The sequence below is a fragment of the Natrix helvetica genome, assembly GCF_964273705.1.
Source record: "Natrix helvetica genome assembly, chromosome: 7".
In the NCBI taxonomy this organism is placed as follows: domain Eukaryota; kingdom Metazoa; phylum Chordata; class Lepidosauria; order Squamata; family Natricidae; genus Natrix; species Natrix helvetica.
The window spans coordinates 45372067-45395219 of NC_138558.1; the positions used below are offsets into that span (position 1 = coordinate 45372067).

The 23153-nt window shown below is 37.4% G+C and overlaps 1 protein-coding gene across 5 annotated transcripts in view; it reads right to left on the reverse strand.

Annotated features, from left to right (window-relative positions):
* The window catches only part of STOX2 (storkhead box 2), a 98803-nt gene that overhangs the window by 13249 nt on the left and 62401 nt on the right, over window positions 1-23153 (reverse strand). For 3 of the 5 annotated variants that reach the window (XM_081959708.1, XM_081959709.1, XM_081959705.1), the window contains exons 2-3: window positions 10368-10520; window positions 2513-4784 (exon numbers count right to left, since the gene is read on the reverse strand). In XM_081959708.1, coding sequence (XP_081815834.1) covers window positions 2513-4784; window positions 10368-10500 — 2405 coding nt within the window. In that variant the 5' untranslated portion in view covers window positions 10501-10520. Of the gene's footprint in view, window positions 1-2512; window positions 4785-10367; window positions 10521-12676; window positions 12732-22994; window positions 23112-23153 lie in introns of those variants that run through there. The other 2 variants (XM_081959706.1, XM_081959707.1) reach the window with 2 other exon arrangements.

The following is a 23153-nucleotide window of genomic DNA, read 5'->3' on the forward strand; positions in this document are numbered from 1 at the left end:
CAGTGCGCAACCTGGGCCTGTTTGGCTGAACACAAAGCTGATATTCTGGCTGGAATCGAAGAAAGACAAACACACGTAGCTCTTCGTCAACAGCTCTCAGTCTCTCTCTGTATTTAGTTTTTATAGTCCACCAAGGGCATCAATCATATTAGCCCAGGCAGGGATCTGCAAAATTGGCTCTTAAGACTGGTGGACTTCAACTCCCAGAATTCTGAGAGTTGAAGTCCACCAAGGGCATCAATCATATTAGCCCAGGCAGGGATCTGCAAAATTGGCTCTTAAGACTGGTGGACTTCAACTCCCAGAATTCTGAGAGTTGAAGTCCACCAAGGGCATCAATCATATTAGCCCAGGCAGGGATCTGCAAAATTGGCTCTTAAGACTGGTGGACTTCAACTCCCAGAATTCTGAGAGTTGAAGTCCACCAAGGGCATCAATCATATTAGCCCAGGCAGGGATCTGCAAAATTGGCTCTTAAGACTGGTAGACTTCAACTCCCAGAATTCTGAGAGTTGAAGTCCACCAAGGGCATCAATCTTATTAGCCCAGGCAGGGATCTGCAAAATTGGCTCTTAAGACTGGTGGACTTCAACTCCCAGAATTCCACCAGTCTTAAAACAGCCACCTTTGCAGACCTCTGTGTTAGCCCAAAGCCTGGCGCTGGGCGGGCCTTGCTCCCCCATTGGTGGAGCCCCAGGAAGCGAGGAGGGAGAAAAGGAGACGGAGGCAAGGAGCTTCTCCCCCCCCTCCCCCCCCCGCAAAAATCTTATCAGGGAGCTGGTGGGCAGTAGCAAATTAGCTGATCACGTGGCATAATCAGCTAATTTGCTACTGCCCGACCGGCTCCCCAGTTAGATTTTTGCTGGGAGGAGGCGGGGGGGGGGGAAGCTCCTTCGTTTCTTTTTCTGCCTCCTCACTTCTCGTCCCCGCCAGGCGGATCTGATCGGAACGCCCGTGTGCAAGAGGCGAGCCCTTACTTTTATTATTACTTTTATATTTACTCCGTCTCCTCCTGCTCCGGTCCTCCTGGTTTTTTTTTTTTTTAATCTTTCGAATTTTTCCCACGGCACACCAGGCAACATCTCGCGGCACACTAGTGTGCCGCGGAACAGTGGTTGAAAAACACTGTTCTAGAGTAGAGTCTGGCCATAACAACCAAAGTTATGTATCTATCTATGTCTGTTTTCCTCTACATTATTCCCTTTTCCTCTACATTATTCTCTAGGACTGGAAACGACTAGCACATATGTGCGAGGGGAACATTTACCTTATTCCCTTCTGATATAATTGAATGGGCCGATTTTGTACTGTTCTAAGAATTGCTCAAAAAATTGCAGGGAAAAAAGGAAGAAAATCATAACCTCTCGATACTTCATGCATATTTCTATTTTGCACATAGTTTTGAAAGTGTCAGAAATTTCCAGGAAGAGATGCATAATATGGATAAATCAAAAACATAATTAAGGAGGCAAATGTATCACATATCTAGGAAAAGAAGAAACTCTGCAAAGTCGCTTTGTAGAATATGGGATATCTGCAAATTTTAGTTTTAAGTGCACAGCTTTTATTTTAAAAATAAATACTTCTCATAACTCCCTTCAAAGTGTTTGAAACTCTGAAGGCAATATTTGATGACATTAAATAAATTTGCAAAGGTTGGAATGAAAGGAACTCTATTTCCTAGTATTGTTTTCTCTTTGTTTGTAATAGCAATAGGGACAGAATAAATCTGAAGTCAATAGTTTTATAATTTTCTCCAACCTATTTATCTTTAAATAAAGCTTCCACCATGGGGAAAATATAGAACATTTGAAATTCTATAGTATTTTTCAATTCATTTTAGGATAAAATTATTTTAACTCTGAACCTTTATTACCACTAGTGGACAGAGACAGATAGGTACTTTATTTACTGCAAAACAGTAAATAATATGGCTAAAAAAAACATCTCAAACCTTTGAAGTGATAAAGCAGGTGCATTCTCTAGAATGCCTGGCTTCAGCAATAGTCACCCAAAATATCCATACATGAATATACAGAACCTGCTCCAACACTTCAAAAGAAGGGTGCTTCACTTGCACCAACATGGTTTATATATTAGCTTTATGTTAAGCCTTAACTCACAGTGAAACAATAATTTTAGCTATAGGCTGAATCTATAATATACAGACACCTGAAATGTATGATTCTGTAGCCAAATATAGCAAGCATCTGTAACCGAAGTGAAGTTAAAATCTTCCAATAATGGGAAGTTAAGCTACTACAATATAAATGTTATTCTGAAAAAGTCTGATTTATTATACGAAGTCATAGTTTAATTATTTAGGTGACTGATACCATGCCATTGTGATACAGATTCTACTCAAATCAAAGAGCCTGAACACTGCCTTAAGCTGTAGGAAACCTGCAACCTACAACATTATAAATCTGCAATATTTCCATGAGTTGTTCATGGCAATGAGATATTACATTTAAGGCTGTTTAAAATTAATGTTGTTAATTTAAAATCTTACCGTGGAGAATTGAATCCACTATCAACTGTGATGCTACTGCTGTCCATGCTGTCGAGCCTCGCTGAATGTGTGGCTCTCTGGCTGTTGCTGTTCTCCGTTTCCTTTGGAGCAAGTAGAGTGAGATTCTTTTCAAATTTCCTTTGCAAGTCTCTTTCCTTCTCTCGCTCAAGAAGCCACTGCATAGTGCCCACATCATCCCGATTCTTCTCTTCCTCTGTGTTCTTATTAGTCCCTTCCTCAGAGTCGTCATCATCAGAGACATTGTAATAATCAAAAGCTGCTTCTTGGTTTCCAGCTGTTTCTTGCTGCCTCTGGGGAATTGGCATGACTTGTGTGACTGAGGTTACCATAGCTTGTTCAAGTTTATCACATCTGCTCGGCAAAGTTTCAGAAGGTGTCTTTTGATGAGGTTTTAAGTGTGGCACATTAGGTTTGTGAAAACTGTTGACAGATAGAGTACTGTGGAGAGGCTTAAAGAGTGTGTCTTTACTAAAGATTTCTTTCCTCTTATCAAGGCTACTGGACTCTGTGCTATGATGTTGAGCTAGTCGGCCATTTGTAATTACTTCAGCTGCCTGGCTTGTAGCAATTGGCCCACTACTATTACCTGGCCCTTTAGGTGACTCCTCTCTATGAACTCCTGGTTCTCTAGCTAAGTGCTGTGACTGTCTTTCTGAGGGAGATATTTTTTTCGTACTGTCTGCCAAAGTCACTGGGTCACTGTCATCTTTGTTTTTTCCTAAAGGTGAAGGAGCTGTGAGTATTGTTTCACTGGAAGTATTACACTGAAAATAATCATCAATGGCTGATTTTGTTGTACAAGAACTGAGTTCATTGTAAGGTGGTATGTTCTCTGCTGGTTTGCTTTGTTCTAACAAGGTACAGGAAGTAGGAGTTTCTGCACTGCCAACAGTCTTTTCAGGTTTAATTACCTCTTTGTAATTTACAGATGACAGAAGAGCCCTTTGATGACTAAGTGATTGTGAAGGCCTTAAGGTGCTATCATCTATATATGTCTGACTGGTTGCTTGGTCATCTTGGCTGCAAGCTTCAATTATGTCTTCAGGGGTACCTAAGGAAGCAGTACCCAGAGGTCCTTTTGAGTTATCCATAGATCGAGATCGTTCCTTGGCCTTATTAGATCTCTCATTTCTTGATCTTCGGTCCTGTGTGTGGCTGTGGCTTCGATGGACCTTAGAATGGGAGCTTCCTCTTGAAGGTTCAGGAAAAGGCATTTCTGTTCTCCTTTTGGCCAGTTCACCAGATACATCCCATTCAGGTGTCATAGGAAAATGAGACTCAAGAACATTAGGACTGCTGTGCATGATAAAGTTGTCCCTTTTGTGTTCTATTATGTAGCAGCCTTCCCTTGGGGACCTCATGAGAGGATCATAGAAATCATATTCCCTTTCACCCGGCACTTCTAAATGAGATCCCTCTGAAGGATCTCCTTTAGAGACTCGAGTTTTGCTGTGCGACCGAGATTTTCCATGAGACTTTCTATGACTTCTACTCTTTTTGCTTCTCCCGCTATGATGAGCTGATGATCCAGCCTTGCTCCTTTGAGCTTTTTCTTCTTCAAGCTTCTTCATTAGTGCAGTGTGCCTCATGACATTTTCCACAGTCAAATCAGGATTGATACGCCTAATAATCTCCATTTCTACCTCCCTAGGTATAGTGGTAGGAGTATCTTCATCCCGTAAAGGCCATTCTTCAGGAGGAAATTGGGCAGAAAAATTGGCCAGCTGTTTTGTCTTATCTTTTTTGAAACTCAGTCGAAACAATTTTAGCCCAAATTTTTTAGACTGCTTTTCTCCATCTTTAGGCTTTGAAAGTGTCTCTGTTTTGTAAGAAAAATTTACAGTACTTTTACTTTTTTCAGTGGGTGGCACCTGGCAAAGTGAAGGGGGGCAATAAGAGTCTTTGCAGTCTTTTGTTGATTTCCTCTGTAGAGTTGATGCATGCATGCTATGCATGTCTTCTCTGCAACAATGGCAAGAGTCGCAATGGTTTTTAGGTAACGTTCGATCTCTTACACAGCCCGAGGTGGAAGGAGTTATAGTTCCTTGCTGTGGAGAGGTACACTGAGACCTGTCAGGTATCCTCTCATCCAGATGGTACCATTTACTGTTAGTTCTTATGAGAGAAGGTGTTATAAAATAAGTCTGTGGGGTCACAATGAAGTAACCATCTGGAGTTGGGTATATTTTTCTTTCTCGTACAAGCATGTTTAAGGTATGACGAAGGATTTCAGGACTTGGAGTTGGAACACCTAAAAAATAATAATAATGTGAAAATATATCCCCACAAGTATATATATATGATCTATAAAAGTGAAGTACAACATATAATTATTCAACAAATTACTTTGATACGAAGATGTCAAGCAAAATATTTTTGGAACTTTTTCCTGGGTATCTGAGTGACCACTGCCACTTTGATGGGTTTTTTTTTTAAAGATGTTTGCAACTATAAAAATGCTATTCAAACTAAACCTTTGGATATGCCAGATTAAGCAATTTAGCATATATTCCCTAATAGTTATAAAATAGAACATAACAGTTTTAGCATGTAGGTGAATTTCTGTAAGTTGTCATATAAATTGAAATTGAATAAATTGAAATAACTTCTTAGCTGTGTTTCATTGGCTTTCCTGGGGCACCTGTTACAGCCATTATGTATACTACAGACGTTCAAACCACTATTTTATGACTTGAAGAGAAAAAAAGAGGACTCTTTTATATGTAAAGACATTTTAGATTTAACGCCAACTATTGCCATGATACAACTGTGAAAAAGAAATCCAGCTATTAGAAAAATCACTTTTCATATTAGATCAGTTAAATTTCACTCCTGTGTCTTATGTACCTATATACCCATACAATCAATGACAACACCTATAATATACTGTAAAACTAAATTGTACAGGGTCCATTTCTATTATTGAGGAAAACATAAATACAATTATATATCTTTACATGTGATTTGTAACTGTACAAGGTAAAATAAAATATTGGATAGAAATAAATGAACTATTGTCTTAATGTAGATTTTTATGACATAATCTGTTTCTTCTGATATTTATTTGACTCATATTCACTTCATTAATATAAAAACAGTTATATTTCTTTAGGCTTTTGCTGTCTACCTTATGTTCCATCTAAGACTATATTCACTATGGCCTGGAATTTTTTTTAGCTATATATGTATGTGTGCTGGTGTCACCAGTTGCGGCAGGAGGTTGCATGGCACGTTGTGCTGATGCCGCCGCTTGCAGCACGAGGCTGCATGGTATGTTGTGTCATTGTGCATGTGAATGGCGGCACCAGCGCAATGAACCTCATGACGTCCTGCTGCAAGCGACTGGAAAAGAAGTCGGACAGCGGCATGACAGGTGTCGGGGTGCAGGAGGTCTGGCTGTGGCGGTCTTAAGGAAAGTGGCGCAGGGCATGTGGGGCAGTTCCACCCACCACCCTAGCTTGATTTTTTGCCTGCACTTCACCCCACCTCATACAACCAGACGGTGGGTGAGGCTGAATTATCACTCACGTTGGGGGGGGTAGGGCTTATATTAAGCACAGGCATGAAAATTGGACTAAAACCCGTTTTCGGGGAAGGTTGTATTTTTGGGGAAATATGGTAGAACAAAGTAGGTGTTTTAAAAGTCTTATGGAGGATTAAAGCATCCTTAAAAAGCCTACTCCCACCACAGGCCAATTTTATCCTTTTTATTGGTTTTCCAATCCTCTGCATGGCTTACAGTAACAATTTTATGCCTTTAAAAAACCCAAATGGAAAACAGGCCCATCCGTTCCAATGATATATACTGTATATCCTACCATGATCCTTAAGCAAGACTCAAGGAGCATAAGCTGAAATATCTCACATGAACAGGCTGCTACTGAAAGAGGAATTATTTTACGGAACTTCAATACAATATATGTAGGGTTTTAAATATAATAACCAGTAGAGCTACAAAGAGATTTGGATTCAAAAGACAATGCATGACTCGGAGTACAAGTGAGGACACACATAGTATCTATTGGGAAAACTTTAAAAAAATGCATTTCTCCTAAGCTCCTGTGGCAGGCACTTAATCCTGGGGAAAAGACCATCTTTTTAGATAAGCCATATCAAAATTACTTGAGTTGATGGGTCAAATATTATTTCTTTCTCACCTTATCCCAAAGCGTTGTAGGAAATACTAATGCAATATCAAATCAATAAAATAACTGCATATGAGGTTTCAGGAATGGTATAATATAGATTCTCTAAGAATCTCTGGAGATCAGCTACCTATGGTGTACTAATTGAAGTTTCCAGACCAAGGACAAGGTACCCCCCTCATAGATTACACTATAGCTGTTAACCTTGGAGATTATCATAACATTTACCACTGGATAATTCTCCTCCAGGAAATGGTGTAGCTGATATATATGCCAAATATAATTAAAGGTGTTCCTGGCTGTTGCCGGAGTCTGAAAAAAATTGAGAGATTCATACTGAGAAGCACCTGCAAAGACTGTACCTTCTCTTCTGGGGAAATGTTACCCTAACTAGGAGGGGGATCACTTACTTCTTAGAGTTGTAATCCTGTACAATGACCATCTCCATCTTGACTGCATTTGGCTTCCATTGATTTTATCTCATCTAATCTGTTACGAGTTGAATGCAGCAGCCATTCAAAGGAACCACGTGATTATCATAACAGAATTAACAGAATAACAGAGTTGGAAGGGGCCTTGGAAGTCTTCTAAGCAGGAAACACATTACCATTTCAGACAAATGATTGTCCAATCTCTTCTTAAAAACCTTCGATGTTGGAGCACCCACAACTTCTGGAGGCAAGTTGTTCCACTGATTAATTGTTCTAACTGTTAGGAAATTTCTCCTTAGTTCTAGGTTGGTTTTTCTCTTTGATTCGTTTCTATCAATTGCTTCTTGTCCTGCCTTCAGGTGCTTTGGTAAAATAAGGATTACAAAGAAATAATTTTTGTATCACCGGCGTATGACAGAAACCCAGTTCTATAAACTTCATGGTACTATTAGAATTAATAATGTGCAGTTAGTAGGAGAATGGTTCAAATGAATTCATACAAGGTGACAAATCAAGCAACAAGCAGGGCATGGACACTGTAGAAGCCATTTGAATCTATTTGTTCTCTTATCTGGCTTCCCTGGCAATCATTAAGTGAACTCTTTATGTTGACATCAATTAGGATCATGAAAGAAGAAGAAAAATACTTATTTCATTTACAGAGATACTGGATATATTCATTTACCGAGCCAATGGTTTCCATTGACAACTATTTCATGCGACAAACTTGGAAAATATGTATTCTGACAGTTCAGGCCAGAGAGGAAGGTTTTCACAGGCTATTAGTAATACAATAATAATACAATAGCAGAGTTGGAAGGGACCTTGGAGGTCTTCTAGTCCAACCCCCTGCCTAGACAGGAAACCCTATACCGTTTCAGACAGATGGCTATCCAACATCTTCTTAAAGACTTCCAGTGTTGGGGCATTCACAACTTCTGGAGGCAAGCCGTTCCACTGATTAATTGTTCTGTCAGGAAATTTCTCCTCAGTTCTAAGTTGCTTCTCTCCTTGATTAGTTTCCACCAATTGCTTCTTGTTCTATCCCCAGGTGCCTTGGAGAATAGATTGAGTCCCTCTTCTTTGTGGCAACCCCTGAGATATTGGAACAATGCTATCATGTCTATTTGTAATTTGTGTGAAGCCTTGATTAGGATTAGAAAATAAATTTGCATAAAAATCCTCCCCAATTGGGGTTAGAATAGAAATACCGAATTGGAATTTACGTTCCTTCAATAAACCTGATACAGTAGTCCAGAAGAAAATTGAATTTGTTCCTTTCATTAAAACTTCTACATCTGACTATATTTTAACTCTATAGGAGGCTTTTTAAAAAGGCTATCAGTTTGTGATAGTCATGCATAATTTTTAGCATTTCAGTGTGGATTTTTTGTGTTGGGGTATCCCAAACCATGCACATCGCTGCCCACAGTAACTTTCTGCTATGTAAACAGAATCCAATCAATCTGATCTTATTTGCTAATGCTTTCAGGTGGAGGGGGTACAGCCTAGGTTGGGGAAGCTGCATGGGTGAAAGAGTGTGGGGAGGTTCCCCCCCCCTCTTTCCCTCTCTTACTTTCCCTTTCAAGCAGGCTGGGTGGATGAAAGAGCAAGGGAGAGTTTGCAAGACTGATTGGGAACCTTTGAAGGAATGTTGAAAATGAAGATCATGTGACCACAGCAGCAGCAGCAGTGTAGCAACAGTCAGTAGCATAGATGCTAAATATTTATTTCATTTTTTTTTTTTAAAAAAGAGACACATTGATTCTGGGTAAAAAGCTCAGTCCTCTTCTCAAAATTAACCTTGTAGTTTGAAGTTCCTTCATAATGGGACTCGGATGTCTCTATACTATTAATGCATACCATGGACAATTGGTTTAAAGGTTTAAAACGTGATGGATCTATTTCAAATATATTTGAATAGGAAAGTGTTGTGGTGGCACTGTGGTTAGGATGCAGTATTGCAGGCTAACTGCCCATAGCCATGAGTACAATCCTGACTGGCTCAAGGTACACTCAGCCTTCCATCCTTCTGAGGTCAGTAAATTGAGGAGTCGGATTTTGGGGAGCAATACGCTGACGTTTGTAACTTGTTCAGAGACTGCTGTAAGGAACTATAGAGTTGTATAGAAGTGTAACTGCTATTGCTATATTTGCAATATATGCATACCATGCAACACGATACATGGTAGGAAACTCTTTAAAACAGAGAGGAAAACTTAACTGAAAAGATGCATTATTTGGACTTATACAGATACAATAGCTTTCTTAAACAATATAAAACAGCAACCTGGGCAAGAAACTGAAAGCGTGTTATTTTAAATTACTCATTGCATATATCTAAAATAAAGAACAGAAAATCACTTCTAAAAACAGGTACTTACATAAGGAGAAAATATTACTAAATGTTAAGTAATTCTCATATGCCATTCATGTCCCCAGAAAGTTGAGAAAAAATTCTGTGATTCCTTACATGAAATTCAATGTCCTTATTTGTTCTAAGAAAGCATGCCAGTTTAGAAGTAATGAGTAAAAGTTGATCTGAATGATAAACTAAATTTCATCTTATTTATTAACTGGATTTATCATGAAAGAATTATAGTTCGTATACAGAGATTGTAAAACAATTTAAATAAAATGTGTGACTTCATGAACTGAAGATAGAAATGTACTTAGCACTAAAAGAATAAATTTAGCATAAATGTAGCCTCTTTGTTAATCATTATACACCGGCCTAAGGCTTCTTTCTTTAAGAGCTCTATTCTTAACAATAATATGACACCTTCAAATAAATATCAGTATGTGAAAAATATGTTCATGCGACCTATATGAGAACAAGAAAAAAAAAAGTAAAAGAATATAGTTTTATTTAAAACACAAAAGTAACCAGGGAGAGAAGAGAATGAATGTAAAGGTATAGAAGATTCTACCATTATAGGAGAATCATGGAAGCAGAACAATATTGGTTAAATGTTATGTAATGTAGGTTTTTTTTTTTAAAAGAGGAATTAGTTCAGAGCCCATACAAATGCATAGCTGGGAATCACACTGATATTACAGGTGAATGATACAGAACAATTATATATACAACTATCTATTGATAGTTGTATATATAATAGCATATATTGTATACAATAGCTAATTGAAAGTCAACAGAAAACCTGATCCATTACTATAGTGAAGCAAGGCATGTACATATACACTTAATCATCTCTGCATGAATTAATGTGTTTAGAGACAGATTAGTATATATTTTACCAGGAAAGCAGGTTGTTAGGTGCTCTATTAATGCTTCTTGCGTGACTTGTTTTCGTGCGGAGTTCATTGATGAGATGGCCAAGCAAAGGATTTCTCCAAGTGGAATAAATTGTGATTGACTGATGGGTGACATACTGATTGGCGATACATCACCTGTAGATAGAAAATGAGATTTTGCTTAACCATCCTGAAGTGATAGTAATGAGACACGCACATGCTTCCATTACAACTTTAGAGTAAAGCCTAATAATATTTTGAAAACATAAAAAATGCAGATTGTATTTTTATAGAGATTAAAATAGCAACACCTATTTAATTCAAAAGTTTGGCTTAATAACTGAATGGAGGAAGAGAGAAAGAGAGGAGATTAAGATGTATAATTAACTAGGTACATTTGCAATTATAAGCAATTTTTAAATAAAGTGTATATTAAGTTGTAAATTCTGTATAATTAAATTAGTGAACTAGTATAACATTAATGAATTAGTGAAATAAGTATAACAGGTAAATACTGAACAATTTACTCATTGTATCAGTGACATCAAAAGTCCAATGAAACTACTGGAAAGTAGTATACCTAAAATCATTGAGTAGTCTGACCTTAAGTTGGGATTTTCAAAAAGTAATAAATGAGTACAAATTCTGATACAAAATGTCAGAACTGACAATTTTACCTTTTAGGTCATTTAACTAAGCATTTACTGGCCACTTTCTATTCATCCAAATCAAATGCTTTACAATAGCTGTATTGGTATAATATAGATCATTTTAAATAGCAGTAAGATTATCGCTTTAAAATTATCCACAATAAGTGCATGATAGAATCAATTTTAGAAGCCAAAGTACTATTTTTCCCCAAAACTGCATTTTGTCTATTGTTCTTTAAATTCAAAGCAACATAGTAGAAAAGTGATGGAAAACCACAATAGGAATAGGCGATAACTTTATGCTCTCTTTTGGGGCTGTTCAAAAATACTTGATAACCACCTTAAGATATTATACCAGATATGTCACTAATCCAATTAATAAAGCGACTGCTTATGCTCCTAAGGTTAAAAAAAACTTTGATAGAAAATTGTCAAATGATTTATTTGAAATCAAAATACTTTATTTGGAGAGTGGAGACAGAGACAAGATACATATCCCAAATCTCTGTAACAATATTTTGACTGTAAGCAGGAAGTACAGTATATGCAATGCTAATGCCCTGCCTGATATAAGTAAACATAAACATAAGTTCATTAAATGTTTGAGAAAGGTTAAAGGAGTTGGATTCTATCTCTCAGTTGAATAATGAGTACTTATTATTGATAGGCAAACATTTTACAGTGGTACCTTGGTATTCAACTGCTTCAAAACTTGTCGAATTTGGTACTTATATTTTGATGTGAAAATGTTGCCCAGTACTCTTTGTTTGGTACTCAACTTTCTGCAATAGGAAAAGGCCGACAGCTGGGGAGAGCGGACAGGAATCTATCATGCAGGGAAGATCACTACAAAAGGAAGAGGGGGACTGTCCACTTCAGAAAAAGTCAGCTATTCAGGGAAGATTGCTAATATAGGAAAAGGGACAGACAGGAAGTCCTTCCTGGTGAAAACAAAGGGTCACGTGGTTTGTTTGGCAGTCATTGTTTTTAGTATTTGTTGCGCCTCCTGGAACCAATTAATTGTATTTTCAATGTAAGTACCTACTATGCAAGCAGTGGTACATGGTCAATTGGGGCCCCAAATATTCACACATGTATATATTACACATGCTCATCTGCACTCACACAACATACTAAACTGCTGAATTGAGAACATTATGGGACAAGAAAACTTCCTCCTATTTTACCTGCAACTCCTTGTAGGATTCTGGTTACCCACTGCTGCTAATACCAAGGAAATAAGTAGGGTTGACCTTATTTCATCCCCACCCAGCACTTCTATTTTAAGGCTATTTTCTTGCTAACATTAATAGTGGGCAATGAGTGATCTGTTGAAACTTCTAACAGAATGCTGATCAGATGGGAAGTGGGAAATCTGGGAAAAACTCCCAGAGGAACTGTGGGCCATCTATCAAGCACCATATGTACTCTCATTTGCTTTACATGCTTTTTAACATAAATGTGAAAGTCACAGCATAGTTCAGAAATAAATCTGCCAGTTTTAGTGGCCTGAAGAGCAATGCACTGAATTTCAGACTGACCACAAATAAGGCAGCCTCAACAGAAGAGCACTTATGAAAGTTTTTTTTTTTAATACTGACCAGCAAAATACTAGAAAGCGTTACTGAAGGAAAAAAAATCATAAAGAAGAATAAGTCTTACTAAAATAAATATTTTGTAAATGAAGTCTCATATTCATTGTCTTCAATGTTCAGGGCTGCTTACAAATTATAGAAAATAAAACAGTTTTAAAATAACCCAATCAACTTTTCAGTCAAACATTTACACTGAAAAAAATACTTCTAGCAACAAAAACCATCTTTTATAGGGAGGGGAGTCTGCCATGCCATTAATTCTTATACATTTTTTGAAACATTTGGTTCTGGCAAATTTCCTGAATACCATCAGGTTGGTGCTAACCAGATCTCCAAAGAAGAAGGGCACTGGCTATGGCACATCAAAAAAGTAATAAAAAAGTAACAAATGTTTACAAATGTTTACATATGTCTAATTGTTCCACCTCTTAAAAGCCTATCATAATTCAATTCTTTTGATACCTTAGATAATGACTGCTGCCAGAATTAATTTTAAAGGCACTCAACTGATGACTTATAAGCTACTAAATGACTCATTTAAAAGACAAGTACATTAGTAAAGCTTACAAAGAACCAATGTCAGCTCATCTTCTTTCTTCTCATGGAAATAAAAAGTGGCCACATTTTATTCCAAATTTCCTTTGGGACTAGGAAATTTCAAGTACTTTATAACAATAGCTAAGCAAATAATTTGTGGGATGCTCTAATGATGGAAAAAGACTTTTCAACTTCATTAATAATTGCAAAGTACCTTTTTAAAACTAGAACTGTACCAGTTGCATTAGTTTTAAGTCATACTAAGTTTTGCATGGTGTATCAAATCTGCTTTTCTACTATATGCATAGCCAGGATATCTGGAGGGCTGAGTTTTTAAGAGATGAAATTGGTTTCATCTTAAACCATCAGTCAATTTTTTTAAAAGGTGAAATGTTAGGACCCATTCAATACAGGAAAGTATCCCCCTGCCTCCCCCTAGACCTAGAGGTTGGTTGGCTACAGTTTTTGCACTCTGGCTTTAACACATTATAAAATATATTTGCCATGGTGTATCTGTTGTGGACTTTCAAAGATAAAACACAACAATTAGAATCCTTTTAATTAATAAAAGATGTTATTTCTTCTGAATGCTACTCCTTTTTGCTGGTATGGACAAAATCAAACATAAAATCCCATTAAATTACTATATTCAGCTTGTCAATATTTATGTTACAAACGAAATGGAAAACTAAGGGCCACAAGATAAAATGGTTTTACAACTTGACAATGTGTTTTATTCAAATGCTTTCCATAAATGCCTTATAACAACTACTATTAAGTGAAAGAAACAGCAGTCAACTCAGAACAAACAGAACAGAAATTCCTGCTCCCTGTTACCTTCTCATTTTCAGTACCCAGCATGAAAATGTCTACATAAAGAAGTTGTATTAGTGAACAAGATGCTGCTTATAGATTCTACAGAACTGTAAAACAGACCTGAATTTCATTAATTTACAAAGCTATTGTACAGCTCTCAATCAACATAAATTACTATCCCATTTTACAGACAGAAAATAAAATACAAAGTACAGTGAAATTAGTAGCTACACAAATGAATAAGACCTCCATTGTGCCCATTCCTATATCTGCTCTATGTATTATTATGTGAAATGACAGTTGGCCTTAACTGGACTGTTGTTTTAGGAGGTTTTGCAGGATTAGCCAGGATTGGGTATTGTGGTGCCTAAGAAATCTCTAAGGCAGGGGTCTCCAACCTTGGCAACTTTCAAGATTTGAGAATTTCAACTCCCAGAATTCTGGGAGTTGAAGTCCACAAGTCTTAAAGTTGCCAAGGTAGAGACCCCTGCTCTAAGGGAGTATCCATCAACTTATGGATATCTGTATTATTGTATACTTAGTGTCTGAGGTAATGAAGCAGCTCCGTGTTTAAGACAACAGGTTTATTTTCAACAGCAACCAGAACAAGACAAAAACTTGCGCGCTGACAGCTCTTTTATACTAGCAGCTGTCAGCGCATTAACCAATGGGAACACTCTAATTCTCCCGCCTGAACACAATTGTAAAAGGACCAATCAGCTAACGCCCTGCCTGATTGACAGGCGAGGGCGGGACACGTAAGGACGCAACATGTATATATTGATATGTACAAGCCACTGATGATCTGAAGTTGAAATAGTCTTATGGTATGGTATCCCAAACTGCAACCATAATAAGAAAGTAATTTTGGCAGCATTCTAGTGTTTGACCTACTAGATTTTTCTTCACATTCTTTGAAGCTTTTAAAAGTGTGCTATATAAATAGAGTTTCTTTTCCTCCATGTTTCCCAGTATCTGTCTTAAGACATTGGACACCTCTCTTGTCTCAGAAGCTTCTTCAAAACTTTAACATTTCTCATTTGTAAATTCAAATTAAGATTCCCAATTCATTCTTCTGCTTTGTTATTTGTATACCACTTTTAATTATTAAGACATCAGCTGATTTCATTTATAAATCCAGTGTAATATCTTTTCCTTATAATTTTTGTAATCTGTTGTTAAATCCACATTCAAATAAGCCTTAGTCTTAATCTTGTCCAGAACCTATAACTTCTTTTAGATCTATTTTTATAATAGGCAATCTTAACTCTTACTTTGTTCCCCAATATTGAATTCTTCCAAAGTTAAAGTATTTTGCTCCATTCTGTATTAGTAGCTCTCTTCTCTTTTAATTATAATCTTCATAATCTCTTCTTCCTGATTCGGTCTAGCGTTCAACCTTCAGAGTATCATCTTATCATTTTCTTTTTCTAATCAACATTTTCCCACAGAAAGATTTCTTAATTTCCAAAGCTTCATATATTTTTAAATAGAATTCTAAACAACCCACAGGAAGGATCCTGTAATTCATTTTTTAAAAAATCATATTTATCTAGTCCCTTAGTTCATTTATAACTTTTCAAAATCAACATTCAGGTCAACCTTTTGCCATTTATTCAAAAATATTTTTTAAGTTCTTAAATTTAAATAAAACTTATTTTGCCAAGGATTCTGAAGGTTCTTAATATCTGAGAAACCATTACGAACAAGCAATTAAGAAAGAAAGTACGGAAAACCTGTGTCCTTTTCGACAAAGATAACAATCCCTCACTTCCCAAAGCCCTAAACCTGCAAAAATTGCTGTGTTACAATCTCCTCGTAGGGAAACTACTATATGGGGCATGTGTGGGCAATGCCAAGTCCTCTTGTGACAAGAATTCTGAGAAACTGATCCATTTGCTGTCTTACTTTACCATGATCATCATCTCTGCTTTCAGCAGAGCTGATTTAAATTCATCAATGCTCTCCCTGAAGTCAGAAACAAAAGCATCAATGAGAAGTCTTGAGATCAGCCAGTATGTTGACAGAAACTTTCTGTCATCGGAATTACTTACTTTTCTTGCTCTTGATAATGAGTAACTTTGGGAAGTTATTCTCAGTCTAATGTTTCTATTTGTTGACTGGACACTATTGGGATTCAAATAATTTAGCAACCGGTTCTCTGTCCTAATGACTGGCTGGATAGGTGTGGCCATGGTGATCATGTGACTGGGTGGGCGTGGTCAATTTGACATCAGTCATCACACCCAGCCTCGTCTCTGGCCACTTGCCTCAAAGGCAGAGGGGTAGAATTCAGCCAGTTCGGATTGGGCTAATCCCACCATTGGCTGGCCCTGTTGCCTCACATTTTTCGGGCCATTTTGAAGTCCACAACTCTTAAAGTTGCCAAGGTTCGATACCCCTGAGCTAGATGTTCTGATAGATCAGTGTTTTTTTCAAATTTGGCAACTTAAGATGTATAGACTTCAACTTCCAGAATGCTGTCTGGGCAATTCTGAAAGCCCACACATTTTAGGATTGCAAGTTTGAAAAATCCTGTCAAAAATGACCAAATTAAAATCCTTTTTAAAATTTTAGCTCTAATAGAAACATGCTTTATACATAAAAACATAGAAAGGCATCTAAGGATCACTAATCTCCCCACCTATGGACCATAATTTATGAGAAGAAGTTTTCCTCAGCTCTGCTTTGTCTGAATGTGCAATATCTATGCTCTATCATTGAGCTGTGATCATTCTGGCCCTGAAAATAGACACAAAGTTCTCTCAATCACAAAAATTGTCCTCCATTCTCTTTATTTATAGTATGAGACTCCAAAAATAGACACAAAGTTCTCCCAATCATAAAACTGTCCTCCTCTGTCTTTATTTATATTCTGGAATAGTCAGATAACGAGGAAAAGCTGAGCAGGAGAGATACATGGATAGACATTATTATTTATCTGATTTATCCTAGAACTGTTATCGCTAGAAAAAAGGGACTTTTACACTGATACTTAAGATTCCTTCCCTACTCCACCCCATTACTTTTTTGGGGGGAGAGGGTGTCTCTTGGTTTTCCACCCTCCTTTCCTTGATTTCCTTCCAAAGAGTCTGCTTGTTGTCCAACTAAACATGTCAGAGACAGATGTGTGTTTTAAAGCACAACCTGTTTTGCAAAGAGATGTACTGATATGAGGAAAAGGTCCAAGTGGGTGGAAGGATTTTTTACCCTCTTTCAAGGCTCACTTTGTGTTTGCCAGCAAATGTTTAAAAGATTTATGCAGTGGGGCGGGAAAAAGCACAATGGATGTGCGTTATTGAAAGATCTGAAGTGTGTGTCTACACAAGCTAACAATTCCTCTTCACCTTTCGAATCCAGATTATTGTACAGCTTCAAGAGAGGTAATCGAAGATTTGAAATCTTCATTTTTCAGCCTGTTTTTTGTGCCAGTATTGGCCATTTTCAGGCCTCAAAAAAAAAACAGCTTTAAACGACCCAAAAACTGGCTGAAAGCCCCCAAAACAGGCAGGTGGGGCCAGCCAGTGGTGGGATTAGCCAGTTTGCCAAACGGGACAGAATTTTAACAACTAGTTCACCTGAACCAGTTCAAACCAGCTGAAGCTCATCTCTGCTGCAACTCTCAAAAGTAAAAAAACAGGTGAGACTGAAGTCACAAAGATATATTTTATATTTTGTACTGGAATGAGAATAGTACAGTCGGATAGTTAGCAATTAATAAGAAACAGAATTTATGTACAGAAAAGGGTTAAATTAACAGGCAATAACCATCAGTGAGATAAAACAATTTTCTCAGAATGATCAGATCATGGTTTGATTTTTATGATCACACAAGGAAATTTAATACTATTATGTTAAAAGTTTTGTCTTAAAAGCCCAAATGTCTTCTTCCTACTCAGTCTTTGAAAAAAAATATCACAAAGTAAGTTTTCACAAAAATTTGGTAGCATGTCCTCTCAAGGAATAAAGGAACTACTATGAAAATACACAGACAGATACCCCTCCATCCCACCCTACCACGCAAACGCACCCATACACTGATATAAATTATTGCCCATATAGTTTGGCCATATCTTACTCACCCACATATAGCCCCTTAAACATTATACAGTGTAGGACAATTCTCCACAGACTTACTCGGGAGCAAGCCCAGATAAATATAGTGCAATTTGCTTAGTAATAAACAGGATTTTTTCCCCAATGCTTTAAATCTCATTTAAAAGAAAAGTCAGAATAAATTCTGCCCAGAATTGCAAATGGCTGTGCTGATGAACCACCGGGGGGAGCACTTTTTGTAGAAATAGACAATTGTCTCTCCTTGGAAGTATTTAATTTTGTGCTGACTTGCAAAATATACTCCCATACTTCATAAATTGGCAGGGACCATAAATAAAGAAGATATTTCCCCATCTTCTGGTGTTTTTCCAAACATGTTCTTATCTTTAATAATGAATTAGGTCTAGACTAGCCCAGGTTGTTTTCCAAACAAAGCTGATGAAATGCTATAATACACGTAAAACAACTCAGAGTCACAACTATAACAACAGAATAGAACTGGAAGGGACCTTGGAGATCTTCCAGTAGGGCCCCTGCTCAAGCAGGAGAACAAGTGACTATCCAGTCTCTTCTTAAAAACCTCCAGTGATGGAGCACTCACAATTTCTTAAGGCAAGTTGTTCCGCTGGTTATAATTGACCTCACTGTTAGGAAGTTTCTCCTTAATTCCAGGTTGCTTCTCACTTTAATTAGTTTCCAACCATTGTTACTTGTCCTGCCCTCTGGTGCTTTAGAGAATAATTTGACCCGCTCTTCTTTGTGCAATCCCTCAAATACTGGAATACTGCTATCATGTCACCCCAAATTCTTCTTTTCTTTAGGCTAGCCAGAACCAAAACCTGCAGCCGTTCTTCATATGATTTAGTCTCCAAGCCTTTGATCATCTTAGTTGCTCTTCTCTGAACTTTTTCCAAAGTCTCATCATCTTTTTTGTAGTATGGTGACCAAAATTGGTTGCAGTATTCCAGGTGTGGTCTTACGGGAGTTTTGTAAAGCGGCACTAATATTTCATGCGATCTTCATTCTATGTCTCTGTTTATACAACCCAGGATTGTATTAGTTTTTTTGGCTGCTGATTTAATTTAAACTATAAAACAGATTCACATAAACTATAAAAAATCTAGTATTAAAATACATACATTAAAGTCTTATTTGTAGCATTCAATTTCTAAAAATGTTCTTAAAAGTTCACTTTGTTTCTTAAAGCAAACTGCTAGTAGAATAAAATCACTGCTGAGTATGCAGCATTGATCTGGATAAGAATAAAAATCTTTTTTTTATATTCCTATGTTTTAACATAGTCAGGGACAGGCAATCTGAGGACTACATGTACCCTCAAAAATTTGGGGAGGGGATAGTGCCCTCCTAGAGGACGGAAATATAAGAAGTAGTGAAAAAGACGACAACACACAAGATATGAAGGAGGGAGGGGCTGCAGCTCCGCCTGGGGACAGGGGGGAGGGAACAATAATGGAAAGACTCAGGTCACAAAAATAAATATATCTGGAATATGATTGCAATTGTTGATATATTAGAAAGTGGCAAAAGAGATGATTGAACACATGGTTGATACAATGCATAATAAGATGCTGTTTCTGCTTATCTTTTATCTTTTGTTTTGTTTTTTTTTCTGTAAAAAGTTGTGAGAATTGGAGAGATTCCTACTTCTAGCACGATGGAGCTGCCCAATTTTTTTTTTTTTTTTGTATATCCACCTACCCTTTTCCAATAAATTTTAAAAACCAATAAAATTATTTTAAAACGAAAAATTTGGGGGGGGGGGAGGAAACCCACAGAACTGCCTATTGCAACAAATTAAGAGTGGTATTTTTCAGTGAGAGAAGGGAAACGTTGGTATTTTCATTGCAGGAGACAGTTCTCAAAGGCTTAACTCATGGATGGACTAAACACAGAATGTCATGAACTTTTGTTTTTTCTTTTTTTGGGAGGGGGGGCTGCTTTTCAATACAGATATTCCTCAAGGTTATAGTGGCAATTGGGAATTTCTGTTGCTAATGATGCTAAAGCATGTCATGTAATTGCATCCTTAGCACCAGCCATCCAGGCAGTTCCAAGAACTACTGTAATTCTACCCCATGTATGTCATTAAGTAAAGAGCTCACATGATTGTGACATGGAAAAAGTTGGGAAACCTAGACAAGCTGGCCAGCCAGGAGAGAGCTATGGGCTGGCGGGTGAGTGCTGCAAGTGGGCAGTATGAACTACAGGCAGGAGGGACTGAAGGGTGGCTAGGCATGGTAGGTGCTGTAGTCCAGCACTATGGAGTGCAGACAGTGGGTAAAAAAAATGGCAGGAGTAATTTATGATTGTAAGCTTTCGATTTGCGGGAAGCCGGCAGGAAAGGTCACAAATGGGGATCATTTGATGCTGCAACCATCATAAATGCAACCTGGTTGCCATGTGCGTGAATAGTGATCATTGAACAGTTGTCAACAGGTAGTCATAACCCAAGGACTACCCGTAAAAGCAATTTCCTAGATCTTAGGTCAGGATGTACTCAAAAAATAAGCTGATGTTATCTTCAGATACCTAGAAAAATTAAGAAATGAAATAAAATGTATATTTTTAATGCAACAGCAATCTGGCTCTGAGCTGCATTAATGATGTTATTTAAACATTGCTCAACTTACTTTTTAAATATGCCCCCTCTCCCAAAATTTGCTCAGATATAAATGAAATAAATAAAAACATAATTTTTAGTAATGGATTTATCATCGCATTTATTTCCATGTTTCTACCCAACTCGAGAGTGGCACAGTGGCTCAGCAGTTAAGATACTGGGTTTGGCGGCTGCAAAGCCAGCAGCCCATGTTCGAGACCCAAGCACTCCGCAATGGGGGTGAACTCCTGCCCTTGCCCCAGCTCCTGCCAACCTAACAGTTTGAAAGCATGGAAATGTGAGCAGATAAATAGGCATCACTTTGATGGGAAGGTAATGTCATGCTGGCCACAGGACCGTGGAAAAGTCTTCAGATAGCACTGGCTCAGTCGTCTTGAAGATGAGCACCGTCCCTATTTTCAGTAATGACTGAAAATAAAATCTGCAGGGACTCCTTTACTTATCTTTTATCCAACTCTGCCCAAAATATTCCAGATATTTCTACCCAAAGACTTCAGAGGCTGATACTCTCTGTATAGATACGATATATCGTTGCCTTCTAAGTGAAGACTCCGGCTTTAGAAAGGTCTCCTAAGTGAGGCATAACTAGTTCCTATCTTTGATAATTTCCTCGGCTAAGCAAAGAAACATTTATTTTTGCAGCATTTATTTATTTACTTGTTTATTTAAACTATGTTAATAACTTTTCTATTGAAATGAGATATATTAAAATTTATTTCTGCCACTAGTCCACAAAATAGAAGACCATGAGTTCTAGCCCTGCCTTATCCTGGAAAGCCAGCTGGCTGACTCTCTCAGCCCAATTCACAGGGTTGCTATTATAGGAGAAATAAGAGGAGGGAGGAGTATCAGATATGTCTGAAGCCTTATTTATAAAAATAATAAAGGTAGGAAATCAACAAACAAGCAAAAAAATAAATAAAGCAAGCTTGTTTTTAACATGTTGCATGGTTTTGTCGTCTTTTTTTTTTTTTACTTTAAACCTATAGCACTTTTGCAATTGGAATTCTTAGAAGACATTGATTTGAAGGGTTAAGGTCAAACAAACTGGGAATTTGAAAACCTTAAACCAAGTTAGCAATATTCTGAAATTTGCATTCTGAGTGGAATGGTACATGTAGTTTAGCAATCATGTCGGACAGCCATTCAGTTATGTCAGTACTCAAAAGTAACTTTGTGACCAATCCTTGCAGCCAAACCAATCCTTTTGCAGGTGTGTAAAGTAGTGTAAAGGGAAGCTGAAATAAGATCATCAGAACACAGTTTCACTTAGTGATTTTTGGTTCACAACTGAATTGCTGGTCTTAACTGTGGTCACTAAAAAAACATATAATGGTATATGGTTTCTGACAAGCTGATAAAAGACTTGGAGGAGGAATGTGAGTGGAGGAAGGGTCTCGGAGGAGACTGCCTCTGGTTTCCTGGGCTGCAAAGGGGACAAGGTGAGAGAAGTAATTTCAGACTTCCAAGATTGTGTTAGTATAGCCTTATAACGAAGTGGAATTAGCTTACTGGGTCATGTTTTCCTGTATGGTATTCGTAAGGTTAATGCTGAATGAAGACTACCTGAATTTGCAACAGATGCAACTGGTAGAAAGTGCAAACGAAAAATGCATATACTCTGTAATTGGATGTTAAAAACGGAGACATGTCCAATGAACAACACAGGTCTCGAGATTGAGCTGCTAGTGATGGTAGTCAATGCAGACAGCCTCAGGCAAAGACTTAATTCTGGCAAGGCTACAAGTAAAAGGTTTGAAATTGCATTAATCCATTACCATAAGGGGCAGGTATGTACTGTCTTCCCACCTAAAACTTCAAACCTGTTGTACCACGCTGATAGGAAAAAGGGTATAAGAATATGTCACAAGCATTTCAATGACTATGTAGTCACTGAAATTCTTACATAATTATTTAATTTACTTGTTTTTTCAATAAATTTATTTATCAGAGTGCCTGCATCCCTGAAAGCCTGCCTGCATATGTTTCCAGTTCTAATATTTGCCATTCAAATTCCTTTAATGAAATATGTTTTGTTATCATATATATTAACAAGACTCTGGAAGTAGATATTAAGTCTGGGGATGAGATTATCAAGCAGCTATTTTCAAAGGCACTATCAGGAGTAGACAAAGAAAACAGGATTATCTGAGAAGCAAATTTCACTAGACTTTATACCTGTGTCCAAACTGTCATCCACCACAGCAAACTCTAAAAGACTAACAGTTTCTGGCTTCCTTTATTTTTGAACTGTTCACATTTCGGTTGTCTCTGGAACAAGAGCAATAAATGCCTCTCTGCATTGTAGCTATCATTATAAGATTTAGTAACTTGCCTTCATTTGTTTTGATTTCCTTATTCCTTCTGGAGTCCTTTCCCCTTTTGTACTGTTGAAGGCATAGTCTCATTTTTATTTGTAAGCAGATCTGGGAGACCTTCTAGGGTATGAATGCTTTAAATAAAGAAATTAAATAAATTAGTCACCTTAACGATG